The 13,537-nt window shown below is 39.2% G+C and overlaps 1 protein-coding gene and 1 long non-coding RNA gene across 6 annotated transcripts in view; one reads left to right on the top strand and one right to left on the bottom strand.

Moving 5' to 3' along the window:
* The first annotated feature begins 210 nt into the window (after nt 1–210).
* Nucleotides 211–13,537, top strand: part of RSRC2 (arginine and serine rich coiled-coil 2) — a 15,195-nt gene continuing 1,868 nt past the window's right edge. Inside the window, exons 1-8 of one of the 5 annotated variants that reach the window (XM_019538756.1) lie at nt 211–350; nt 4,139–4,295; nt 5,276–5,319; nt 8,214–8,407; nt 9,127–9,270; nt 10,581–10,703; nt 12,428–12,507; nt 12,977–13,206. In XM_019538756.1, the coding sequence (XP_019394301.1) occupies nt 345–350; nt 4,139–4,295; nt 5,276–5,319; nt 8,214–8,407; nt 9,127–9,270; nt 10,581–10,703; nt 12,428–12,507; nt 12,977–13,206 (978 nt within the window). In that variant the 5' untranslated portion in view covers nt 211–344. Of the gene's footprint in view, nt 351–4,138; nt 4,296–5,275; nt 5,320–6,204; nt 6,283–8,191; nt 8,408–9,126; nt 9,271–10,580; nt 10,704–12,427; nt 12,508–12,973; nt 13,207–13,537 lie in introns of those variants that run through there. The other 4 variants (XM_019538759.1, XM_019538755.1, XM_019538757.1 and 1 more) reach the window with 4 other exon arrangements.
* The window catches only part of LOC109312643, a 22,611-nt gene continuing 19,619 nt past the window's right edge, over nt 10,546–13,537 (bottom strand). The window contains exon 3 of the long non-coding RNA XR_002101883.1: nt 10,546–10,557. This is a non-coding gene — a long non-coding RNA (uncharacterized LOC109312643). The remainder of the gene's footprint in view (nt 10,558–13,537) is intronic.

Genomic DNA, 13,537 nt, shown 5'->3' with positions numbered 1-13,537 from the left:
CCCCCTCCCTCCAGCGGTTACGGAACGCGGCGCGGGATAAGAAACCTCGGGGCGAAGCTACGCGAGACGACGTCCGCGCGCCAATCTTCTCCTCCCACCCCAGCTTGGCGGCCGTTGCCGAGGCAACACGCCCCTCCCGCCGCCCCAGAATGCACCTCGACCCCTCCCTGTGCTTTCGGCTCCTCACCGCACCGGCGCCATTGTTCCATCCGGGCACCCGAGGAGCCAGCGGGCGGGGCCGCCTCTGCAGCTAGGCAGCGCCCGAGCTACAGCCGCCCGCCGAGCCCAAGTCCCAGCCAGGAGCCGGCGTGGGGGAGCGCGGCCCCCCGGCGCGGGGGGAGGACATGGCGGTACGTGGGGTGGCCCCTGCGGGGCGGACTGCCGGGAGCCGCGGGCGGGCTGGGGGAAGCCGAGTGCGCGGCTGCACAAAATGGCGCCGGTCGCCTCCCCTCAGAGCCGGCGCCATGATGGGGCCCGAGGGGCGGGCGCGCCGCTCCGCCCCGTTCCCCGCGGTCCTGTTCCAGAAGTTTCTGTCTCTGTAGAAGAACTGGGGGGAGGCCTCTTGGGCCCCCCCACCTCGCTTCTCCATGGGGGGGACACTCCCCTGCACCGCTCAGCGGGGGGGAGACGCTTGCTCCCGCCGCCAGTTCCCCATTGAAAACAGGCGCTCGCGTGTGGAGGCACCCGTCCAGCAGAGCTCGTACAAAGGGCAGCGCGTCCCATTGAATTGTTCTGATAACTGGCCCTTTTCAAAAAGCGAAGCCGTTTCAGAGCGGAGACCTGGGGAAGGGGCCCTGCCGGGTGCCTCAAAGGAAACGCGCTTGCCAAAAACCAGCGTTCCTGGTGGCAGCCCCCTAGCTCCTGACGTGAAAGGAGTTAGCAGTGAGTTTAAAACTAATGCTAAGGGAGGTCTTTCTCGCCCAAGGAGGAATCCGACCGGTTGCTCCCAGGTGTGATGGTGTGGCTGGAGTCGAAAAGGGGTTGGGCATGCTCTTGGAGGACAGGTATCAGTGTCTAGGAGCAGATATTGGGGGGGGGGCACAGTGTCCAAATTGAAATGTTCTATTATTTGAATGTTGGGAGGCTGCAAGTGGAGGGGGGGGGAAGGGGGGAAAGCCTGTGGTTAGACTTCGGTCACTCTCCTTTTTCAGCAGCCTGTCTGCCACTATGTGACACAGGCCTGTTTACTTGGCTGTTGTCTGCCACGAACACCTGTAAGCTCCCTTAAAAAGGGAGTCCACTAAGGAAAGAGCTAATTTATTAGCGCAAAGGACATGCGGACCATCACTCTCATCCCTGTTTTGCAAGGGGGGACAGTGAGCAGAGCCCCCCAGACAGCACCTGCTGTGTGACAAGACACTGGGCACATGGACACAGAGTCTGACCCAGTAAATGATTTGATGACTGACCCAGAGCTAATTGCATTTTTTGATAAAAGGTGAAGGACTCTTGCAATTCAACCCTGGTCTTGGCACATACCTTGCCTATTGTGAATAGTCCCATTTATTTGTCTTCATTGTGTGTAGTTATAAGTAGGTGCATGTTTTATTTCTGGGTTTGAACCTTTCTGCGTAGTATAGAAGAGTCTTTGTTGCAGCCCAGCTAGATAGTAATAAGGAATGATGTCAGAAATGAGTAGTAAGACTGTAATGAGTTGGAAATTGGTCCAACAGGTTCACTTTCTACTGGCCATTGCTTATTGATATGAAAAAAGACAGCTAATTAAAACTGTCTGGGTTTCATCCCCTTCCCTCTCCCATCTTAAGGAAATGGGATCTGAATCGCCCTTTGAAACCATGTGTACCTGTGTTGAAACATCTCACATAACTGCTGTTTTGGCAATAGTGGTAGGAGAGCGGGACAAAAATGAAATGGAGAAATTAACTTTGGAGTTGTGGGATGCCCAGGATAACTGGGACTGGTAGGATGATAAATGAGGGGACCACTCACTTTTATTTCTGATTTCTGTCACTTATCTGTGACACACTCAGCTATAGAGCTATAACTATAGAGAGGTATCATGCAGTATATTGCTTCAATAATGTGTAGACCAGAGGTGGGCAAAATGCGGCCCGCCAGGACATTCTATCCGGCCCATGGGGCCCCTAAAAAATTTATAAAATTAATATTTATCTGCCCCTGGCTGCCTATCATGCAGCCCTTGATTGCTTGCCAAAACTCAATAAGTGGCCCTCCACCCAAAATAATTGCCCACCCCTGGTGTAGCCAATTCCTAGATGCCATTTCTTGTTGATTGTTTTCTATATATGATTTCTGTATGTTTGCATCCCTGTACAAAAAAGAACAATTACCACCAGTATGTTGCAAGCACAAAATCTACTTCATGGTTACCATAAGTTCTATGTAAGAGCTTGGTAGTATTGTTACCATGATTGTGTAAAAATAATGACCCCTTTGCCTTACTTTTCACTTTAGGCCTAGTTACTAGAATTGTGCCAAGAGTCTACGATGGAAGGAAAAGCGGTACAAAAAAATTAGCAGCCTGGGTGGGATGAATATTAGCAAGTGAAATGTGAATATTAGGAGAGATGGTTGTAGTTACAGGACTATCCTAGAAAACCCATCATGTATGCAAAATAACAAAGTTTCTAAAGGGTAGTCAGAACAACTAACCCTTCTTTAAAATATTTTTCTATCCAGAGATTGAAACCTTAAAAAACCCTAACTGATGTGCTTTATTTATCATGTTATTAATTTCCATGTCTGTTTTCTCAGTTTGCAAGTTAAAAATGTTTTTTCTAACTCCCTGTGTACGTACTTAGTCAGATTATTCTCCCTTTCATGAGTAACATATTTTGCAAGCCAAATTATGCCCTTTAATGAGACCTGCAACTAACTCATTTGTCTTCGGTGGTTTTGCATATGCTTTCAATTCATCTGTTCAAAGGCACAGAAACCAGTGATATTGCAAAGAGTCAATAACAGCATCATCTGTCATTATAGAATGTGTTTTACGTGATGGTCAACTGTGAGAAGAGAGCTCAGTTTGAATTTTTTTATATACGAAGATCCGTTTGTGGAATTAACAATAAAATTAAGAGAAGATGAGGGAAAGTGTGGCCTTGCAGTCTTAATCAGATTTATTATGGTGGTCATTGAGACAGTGCTACTATAAGATTGACAGTTATAGTAGGATGGCTTGGAGGACTTTAAGACCCCTGGCAGTTGTGCAAGTAAAGGCACAGTGGATCTGATGCAAGATCCCCACAATTGTGCTTCTTGCCATGCCACACGTACATGGCAAGAGGCATGATGGTGAAGTCCAGCCTCTGATCCCATCATGCCTTACTATTGGTACAAGGGGAGCCTGGGATTGTGATCCCCCTGCACCACTGGCAAGCAGGAAGCTCCCATGGCTAGGAGTCTTATCAGCTGATCTGGGTTCCCAGCTGCAGAGGTACACCATGCACTCCAGTGGCTGAGAGCCCTCAGCAATTAATGGTGTCATAAAACAAGGAATAAGCCACAAAGTTATCATACAGAAAATGTGTAATAACTTTGTGCTTGATTCCTATCTCACCATTAATTGAACATTGATGTACAGCAGTGTCCTAGCTGTAATACCCTAATCTGTAATGTCATTTAGTCAGCCATGTATGGCCAGCATTATCCATGAGCAGTAACTTTTGAGATATGAACTTACATAAATAGTATTTGAATACATAGACGCTATTTGGAGAAAAGTCTATAAGGTTGGCACGGTAGGCTTTGCTTCACACTGCATTTTATAACTGAAATTTTAAAAAAAAACCCCAAAAACCTGAAAATGGTAAATTCTGCTTTTACAAACGAGTTCTTTTTACAGATGAGCTGGTTTGGGGTGAAGCTATTAATTCTGTTCTGGGTGCTAGTCTGTAACAGCTCTTGATAAACTAGTCTTTCACTATATAATTAGCATACAAATGTCAATGAGGCAGAATTCTATTCATATTGTTACCTTAATAAAAATGTTAAATATCCTAAAACATTCTATTTTTAAACAGATATTTGTTTAGTTATTAAAAGAGTGCTATGGTGAAAAGAAATCATTCTTCAGTGCTAGACTGTCCGTGATTTTTTTCAGAACCAAAGAGATTTCTGTACTTAAACTTTATAATATTTTCTTCTGCCCATCTAGGGTAGTGATACTGAACGAGATGGAATAGCTGCAGAAAAGTCATCTCCAGAGAGAGAGAAGAAAAAGGAACAGTCAGATGCATCTAATTCTCCTAGAACCTCAAAACATCATTACTCAAGATCACGTTCACGATCAAGGGAAAGAAAACGAAAATCAGGTATGGCTCACTGCTAAGGAATGTTGCTGTAATTGGTTCAGTTTTAATTACAGTGGACTGCACAATCCTATCATATGGCAGGTGTCCCAGACTTCAGGTTTTTTGAGATAATATATTATTGTAACTGGGTAACATGAAAGCATCCAAGTAAGGCAAGCTAACTTTCTTGTGCCAGTTCTTGGTGGATTCTAGCAAAAATGTGTGAACTTCATCCTGGTGATACTGTGGAAATCATGTAGAAGTAAAGTGGCAAATAATTAGTTAAAACTCTGTATTTTATTTCTTATAGTTCAATGCATCATTTGAAAATACTGTAGAACAAAAAGCATAAAAACGCATCCTTGCAGAACCTGAATCTCTCTTAATATAGTTTTGGGGAAAGTTGCTCTCGTATGGTGCCAGATTGGGGAAGTTTAGTATTAAGTTAATATTGAATCTAAAGTAATTTTAAATTTTGGGGGGTTTTTTTGTTCTATTAAACTGCAAATTTTAATATTTCATGTGCTTCAACAAAAAAATCTTCTAAATGATCAGTTGGTATTTCTCTTTTGGAGATGCACAAAATAGCATAAATAATTAGGAAATCTCATATATACTTCTGTTTTAATTGGGCACATGTGGGTTATTCCACTTTTTCCCATGTGGTTTCTATCCAACATTTAAAGAGTTCTTTCCAATACATGAGTATGGAAGTGTGAAACAGGCTAGTCTTTCCCCATTAGAGTTGAATAAAATGCAAAGAAGAAATTGTAGTAGTAATGAAAAAAATTTTAAGAACTTCTTTAATCTAGTAGATTTAAAATATCATTGTTATGCTAGCAAAGTACGTATCTTTAACCTTTTGTTCTTGCCTTGGCATGGAGGTGGGGGAAGAAGTGCAATAAGTAGATGCAGCTTAAATTCATATTAACAATACTAGACCATTGTAGTCTTTAAGGGCTCATAGTTATCTGATGAATAATAAACATTTTCTTTTCCAGATAATGAAGGAAGAAAACACAGAAGTCGGAGCAGAAGCAAAGAGGTAATTAACACTTTGTAGTGCTTAGGTAATTGTACAATACTTCTTTAAAAGTATCTTGTAATATTGCACATGTGTAAACTTTTATATAAAAGTGACTTAATGGTAAGTACAAAAAATTGGAACTCATAAACTTAAATGGGCATGGAGTACCTGTCCTAGCGAAGCATGATTGAAGCCATCATTTTGACAAGAAGGTAATAGTTAATAGCAAAAGTACATTCAGAATCTAGTAACTTTAGTTTTCTTTTTGTGGAAACAGCAAAATGAGCTTTTCATATGGAGAAATATAATTGGTATTCTTGGTGACTGTCTCGCAGAGCTTCCATTAACCAAAGGCCTTTGGTCTTCTGATTCCTGACCACTGCTCAGGACTTCAGTGTTAGATACCCATCTACCTGAGAATAATTCTTTTAAAACGAAATAAGTAAAATTCCCCAGTGGCTAAGCTCTGTTTGTCGTTTTGAATTTTAAAGACTGCTGCAGCCTTTCCGATGTCAGCAAGTCGCCTAGAAATTGCAATAGCAAAAGCTCTCTTTAAAAAATAAAATAAGAAAAATAACCTTAGGGCAAGGGGAATGAGAAAAAGGCATCAACAATGATACATTGGAGATAACTGGCTTACTCATCGGAGAAGAGATCAAACAAACAAGCAAGGAGCAGCAGAAATAGCCAGAAGAGAAGCTAAGTTATGTGGGGCAAGAACAGGTTGGGTAGATGGGGAACTCGTAAAACTTGTAATGTGGGTCTGGAACTTCTCCTTTCCTCATTCCAATGGAAGCTCTGTTTAAAAAAAAAAAAAAAAAAAAATGATGTAGGAGAGTTTTTGTAAAATTGACTATATTGTTTAGATCACATGATAACATTTCTATAATAAATCATACTCAGCGTGCTAATGCGCGAAGAGACTGAACTGAAGACGCTGCAGACTCAGATAGCAAAAATATAAGCCTACTTCATGATAAGGTAACTATTAGTCATTCAAACTCTCATTTCCCTTAAAAATATCTTAAATCCTTTATGGGATATAATGGTGTTTATTACTAAGTGTGTGTCTAGAAGACTGATCAAAAAGAAACTCTCATTCTTAGGTTCAGAAAGTTTTCTTTCACTTGTAATTATTGCCATATTAGGGCTAAGTGAAACTTTTACATCTTTTTAATTGAGTGAAAAATAACTTGTTAGAATCTTGCTGAATGCTTTTTTTATTTCATTTTTTTTTCACTTGAATTTGCAATTTTTTTAAACTTTTGAATGGCCCAAGGCTAAAGCTTCTTTGAATGTGTAGGTCAAAATATCTTACTTAAATTGCATGCTTTGAAATTAATTCCTGTAGGTAGCGAACATTTAAAAACAAACAACTGTTGACTTAATTGCATGTATATATCAGATTTCACTAACTGTTTAGTGAATTAAAGGAAACATTGCTGAGAAAAAAGGCAAAGAAGACATGTCTGTCTTTAATATTAGACATGTACACAATTATGAGAAGAACTCTCTTGTATATGTCTGGAATATAAAATATACCAGCCCAAGTTTAGTTGGAGAGATTTGGTTGAGAGAATATTCAAAACTTGGTACTTTCTAATTATGACCAATCTCTATCAGACTTGTGTCTTAACTAATAATTTGGTGGTTGTGGGAGAGGTGCTTAAATATGCAACATTAGATCAGGGCAGATCTAGGTGAACCTGGATTCTAAACTGCTGGCATATACATAGACTTGCTGTATATTCTTTAGGGGTCTACTTAAATCACGGAGAAACTAAACAATTTTCACAGGTTAGTCCATGGCATGCATAAATTCCACAGATATTTCCCGGATGTGCTTCAGTGGCCCCTCTCCCAGGCACCGATTGGCAGAATGGCCTTAGGAGGGGGAGGAGGGACAAGGGGGCAGCTGCCAACTTGTTTGCTGCCCTTCATTCCTCCCTGCCTCCAGATGGGCTACAAGGCTGGGCTGCAGTAGCAGCGAGGACCACTAGCTCCCACTGAGGAGCCAACATTTCGTATTTATTAAGTTGTTTTTAACCCTTTATGTGGAAACCAAGACTTAAGTGGTCTGCAGTAGTTCAAACAAGAAACCGTACAAAATTAATTGGATATATTAAGAGTTGTTGATGTCATAGCTTAGGTTCCACAGAAAGCCTAGGCAAAAATAAGAACTGACCTTGCAGAGTACTCCAGGCACTGCAGCTATAAAAGGAATGAGTCTGCTTTTAATAAAAAGGCACTGCAGAAAAAAGTTGCAGTAGAGCATAACAGGGTATCATTTTAGTTTAATTTGAAGTGTGAGACCTCAAAGTGAAGCTTGAATGTTTTAAGAATGGAAAACAAGGATGTCAACCTTGTATGTTTTCATAAACACTTTTTTAATGGGGAAGTTTAATATATTAGTTTGAATCAGTGATGCTACTTAATTTATGATGGTTATACGTATGGATTAAAAAAAGCTTGTGTAAAATGGTGTGGCTCTAGACACATTATTATGTATGTATGTGTGTCTATACATGTAATAGATAACTTGTAGAGACAGGAACATGTTAGATACTTTTTATTACTGCTCCAGGATAGATGGAGTAACAAGTAACTGAAAATGGTTACCCTTTTCATTGCAGTATTGTGAACTTGTATCAGGAAACAGTATAACAGTGCTCTCATGGGAGTCTTAAAGATAGTTTAGAAAGTGGGGAGCCAAAAACATGTTTTAAAAATGATAGTGTGCATCTGCAACATTAGGTAGTTGGCGGTGTTAAGTAAAATAGCCATCATTCTTGAGGCACGCTCCTAAGGTTACTAATGTTGCATCACAACATATCATTTTTATCTTCTGATACCCATACTAACTCTCTTTGTTGCACTATTTTCCTGAAAGAACCAACTTCTTCTTAAAACAGGCAAGAAGACACGAGTCCAAAGAGAAGTCCTCCAAGAAACACAAATCTGAGGACCATAATGACAAAGAACATTCTTCTGACAAGGGGAGAGACAGTCTAAATTCATCAGAAAATGGTGAGGACAGACATAATAAGCGCAAAGACAGAAAATCATCAAGAGGTAGAAGTCATTCAAGATCCAGGTCTCGTGAAAGGTAAGGTATCTATATTCAGCAATTGTTCTTTTTTCTAATTGTGTTGTCAAAAATAAACTATTTTTGTTTTAGATTTTTCCATATACAAATAAATTGTCTGCAATTTAAAAAAGAGATTTTTGCATATTGTTAAAGCCACAGTGGCAAGATTGCACTCTGTATACTGCATGCGCTGTTAGTCAAGATTTTTTCTGCATTTACTTGGCCTAAGGCTGGATAGTCAAGGTATCTAAAATTAATCCAAATGCAAACTAGTACAGTGAATATATATTTTATAAATGTTCCCTTGTACATGGTCTCCTCCTTATGTCAACATTCTTTTTTTCCATATGTGGCCCTTTAAAGTTCCTGTCCTTAATTTATCAAGAACTGATGTTTTTAGGAGAGATTGCTGAAACGTAGGACTCCTGTATTGTTCTGATGCACTCAGTTCTTTGAGCTACTCCAGACATTCATACTCTGTAAATAACTGATGAATTCAACGTTACTTAATGATATACAAAGTTCTAAATGCATGTGGTGGCTTTCTTATACATATTCTGTCATGTTTTGTTTCTCATCCCGTGCTTTCCTCACTTAAAAATTTTCTAGTAATTTTTATTTTGGGAAATGTTTTCTATAGATGAGCTAAAACGATTATGTACTCTTTCGGTAAGGGTTTAAGTAGAAGTCAGAACAGGCCCTCAAGAATTTGTAAGTATTTGGGATATGTGTTTCAGACGTCATCGTAGTAGAAGCCGTGACAGAAAAAAGTCACGATCTCGAAGCAGAGAGAGAAAGCGGCGTGTAAGATCTCGTTCTAGATCAAGATCTAGACACAGACATAGGACTAGAAGCAGAAGTAGGACTAGGAGTAGAAGCCGGTAAGTTTTGTATTCTGTATGTTCTTAATACGTTACATGTTTAAGTGTTTCTTATTGGATTGTGAATGCGTTTTACAAGAATGTTTGACTTAATTTAATATGAGTGGTGCTCAACAGGTGAGGAAAAAATATGCATGTGAATCTTCGATGTGAAACTGTTCCCTCAGTCCCCTGTGATGTCCTGTTCTGGTTTCTTCTTTCTTTGTAATTCAGATAATCATTTTAAATCACATAGTGACTGTTTTAGTATTACCGCAGTTTAGCATTTCCAGGTACATGGTCTATTAGAAACATTGGGCACTGTTGCGATACTGTTAATAACATGTAGGAAGTGTTCAACAGATTTTTATCTTTTAAGATCATATAGAATTCTGTTGTTTTATCCATTTGCTAGTTTCAGCAAGCACTGCCTGTTAAGTAGACTGAGGAATGTAGCTGGATGTGCACTTCATGATGCATACATCCCTACTGATACTTTATTAAAGAATTTATAAACTTGTTGGGTTTTTTTTGCTGAGGGCAGAATATGGGTAGTGGAAAATATTAGTTCTCAATGAAGGTGTAACTTACTCTGGGCTGTTTGTGTCAAATGTGGAAATTATTCAGTATCACTTTGAATTTTTTTATATTTTAATGATTCCCACCCCTTCACTGATATGTAAACTCCAAAACAGACTTTGTTTTCAGCAAGCAAATTAAACTATCTGAATAAGAATAAAAATTAAACTATCTGAAGTAGCGACTGTAGAAAAAAGTGAGGTTTTTCAGTCTAGCAAAGCTTTTGCTAATTGAATACTATTTCAAATGCAGAGCAGTGTGTGTATGTATGTGTGTATGTATGTGTATATATATATGTGTGTGTGTGTGTGTGTGTGTGTATATATATATATGTGTGTGTGTGTGTGTATATATATAGACTTACCTTGTTCTCTTAAAATTTGGTTATCAATAATATGGTATAGGAGGAGGAGTAGTGATGCACTGTTGAAACATGTCTGGGAAGATTTGATAGTATCAGAAATGTATGTTATTTAGTGGGAGGCCAGGGACTTGTTAGAGAAGCTCATGTAGCATTAATGTTTTTAGTTGCCCAAGTAGTCCATAACTTAAATGTGCTTTTCAGAGAATCATATTTCATAGTTGTGTGTACAGTATAAATAATACTGATACTTCCAATTACATGTTCAGTATTTTAATGTTTGAACACACTTTTGGGGAGACATTGAAAGATGACTAGTCCGTAGATAATTTAATATTAAGTTATATGTAGCCTCATTGTTTTGGTGACTTCATAAAATGATCATTTACAGAGAAAGAAAGAAAAGAATTGAAAAACCACGAAGGTTCAGCAGGAGTCATAGCCGGAGTCCAAGTCCTCCACCCTTTAGGGGACGAAACACAGCAATGGATGCACAGGAAGCTCTGGCCAGAAGGTAATACATTTATTTTTGTTTAAATAAGGGGTAGCAAAAATATAGCCCTTCAAGCTCTTGGAAGGAACAGTGGGTGGGGCCATCACCCCTGTTTAAATGATGCTAATATGTTGGCAAGCGATACAAAAAAAAATTAAACACATTTCTGTCAGTCCCAGCTTGCACATATGTAGAAGTTGCATCACAAATAAGGAATTTACTCCAGCTGAAGACTCTGATCTTGAGTTTAGTTTTGCTGTTGACACTGAGCTTTACATAAATGTTTGACTTCTGTTTGTTTCTGATTGGTAGCTCAGTTATAAATTTGTAGTGTGCAAATAACAGAAAGTAATTTAGAAGAGCTATATTTGTCAGCCATTGCCATTCTGCTATAGTTTGTTCCCAAGTAAGAAAGAATGTGTTGGGGGTAAGGAGGGGTGGCAATGTGATTCCACAAAAGTGCATTAGGAATAAGGGGCAGTCTTTGTTCCCAAGTACAGGGAGTGACTAGAGTGGCTGTGGTGAGTGACTAGAGCGATATAGCAAAATACCGTGAGGCATTTATACACATACACTTGTCTGCTCTGCATGTGAGCTGATACGCCTGGCACTGCATCGTATGCATTTGTATAAATGGCAACATGCACATCAGTGCTGAGAAAATGACAGTGGTGCACTTTTGAACTAAGACACCTTGGATGTGTTTTAGTTCAAAAGTGCGCCGCTGCCATTTTCTCAGTGCTGATGTGCATTTTGCCACTTATACAAATGCATGCAGTGCACCACTGGGCACTTTTAAAAGCGCCTGATGCTGGAGTGCATGCATATATACGAATGCCCATGGTAATCAGAAGCTGAAGATCAGCAACTGGTCTGCATTTTCTGGAGCTACAGACTAAGCTGATTAACAGAAAATACTTTGCTGAATTCCCTCAAAGAAAATTTACTTCTTGAATGTTAAAAGTATGTAGAACCCTTCCACAGGCTAATTTTATTTTTATTTATAGCACACTTCTAGAATTTGCTCTGTTTATTGCTTTTTAAAATAGAAACATTTCAAGAATATGTATTTGGATATTACTGGAGTTGGATGCATCACTAAAGAGTGAATGGTTTCCTGATCTTAATGAATTGTGTAGTATTCCTTTGTGCATGCAACTCAATTTTTAGTTCAATACTTTGGTTCAACTGGTGTAAGTTGGGAGGCTGATGCTTTTTTTTTTTTAATTTTTTTTCTCCCAACTTAAAAAAAATTCTTAACCAATCTTACAGAATGAACTGAAGTACTTTCTATTGCCAACTACGGATAAAACAAATAGTGTGACAGTACAGGATTCCCTGTGCCATTTTGTCAAATGCAAGTCTCTTATCTGGAAGACCCAGCCAGTTTACACCAGTTATAATATCTTGGGATTTGGACAGCACGTCCACATGGAAATGGATTGAGGTCATTAATTCATTGCTGGCTTATAATTGTGCATTGTTCTGTTTTATAATGTTTAGTAGTGGGGGTGGAGATGTACCATTTTGTTGCTCCCTGTAAATTTTTTTAAATGTATTTTTTTTTTTTTCCCCAAAACTTTCTAAACAGTGTTTCAGGACGTTTGTGCATAATAAAAATTCCTGCTCAGTCTATGACTTTACTTCAATAAACAGCTATTTGTATGCAAGCATACCAGTTTTTGTTAGTCTTTGGCATGTTAATTGTGTGTAAATCAATTATTCCTCATGTCACTTATTTGTAGGTTGGAAAGAGCAAAGAAATTGCAAGAACAGAGAGAAAAAGAAATGGTTGAAAAGCAGAAACAACAGGAGATGGCTGCAGGTAATTCTTTATGAACTGTTACTGGGTGCAGAGTAACCTATGGAGAAAGTAAGAGTTGCTTGTTAACCGTAGGTTGAGCAGTTTTCCCAAACCAGGTAATACTTGGCCTTTTTTTCTTTTACTAGTTAAGAATTGTAACTTGGATCGTGTATTGGCAGCTAGAGAACAAGGGAATATTTTACCTTGACTCTGAAATACAAAGTATTACAACAAAATGAGATGATTTCTTGTGGTTACATTACAAAGTGCAGTTTAACTGACTGCTGTTTTGTCAAAATTCCTGGGAAACTTCCAATTTTTAGGAAACTTTAGCTATTCTATCAAATGCATTTTGCATCACATCCAGACATATTCCTATTTGTTTCCAATCAAGGGAGATAGAGGTTAAAATTGTAACTTACTCCTTGTATGTGAAAAACGTTCAAAACTTTCGTATTTAATTTTCTTTTATCCTTTCTTTCTTCAGCAGCTGCTGCTACTGGAGGTTCTGTCATCAATGTTGCTGCTCTTTTGGCATCAGGAACACAAGTCACTCCTCAAATAGCCATGGCAGCTCAAATGGCCGCATTGCAAGCAAAAGCACTGGCAGAGACTGGAATAGCTGTACCTAGTTATTATAACCCAGCAGCAGTCAATCCAATGAAGTTTGCTGAACAAGAGAAAAAACGAAAAATGCTCTGGCAAGGCAAAAAGGAAGGGGTAATTCCCTCTTGCCCCTCTCACCCATTCTTAGTATTTTCATGAAATCATTTAATCAGAAGCATCTTATACTTAATAGTTTCAAAGTATATTACTTGCTGCAGTCTCAAGCTGAACTAAACTGAATGATGTTGCTTGTGTTCACTTATATTCTACATTATTATAAGCTACATTTTTGGACTGAAGAACATAATGGAATATCAGGCTCTGATATCTCTGAGTTCAGGAAACCCCTGCCAGAGGACATAATACAAAGTATGCAAAGTTAAATTAGCCTGTGCTGTTAGCTCTGTTGTAACAAAGATCTTCAGGGTGAGGTTATTCAGTGGCC

The sequence above is a fragment of the Crocodylus porosus genome, unplaced genomic scaffold (assembly GCF_001723895.1).
Source record: "Crocodylus porosus isolate Cpor-Errol unplaced genomic scaffold, CroPor_comp1, whole genome shotgun sequence".
Taxonomy (NCBI): Eukaryota; Metazoa; Chordata; order Crocodylia; family Crocodylidae; genus Crocodylus; species Crocodylus porosus.
Note: the sequence above shows the minus strand (reverse complement) of the source record. Positions and strands in the feature narration are given on the sequence as shown.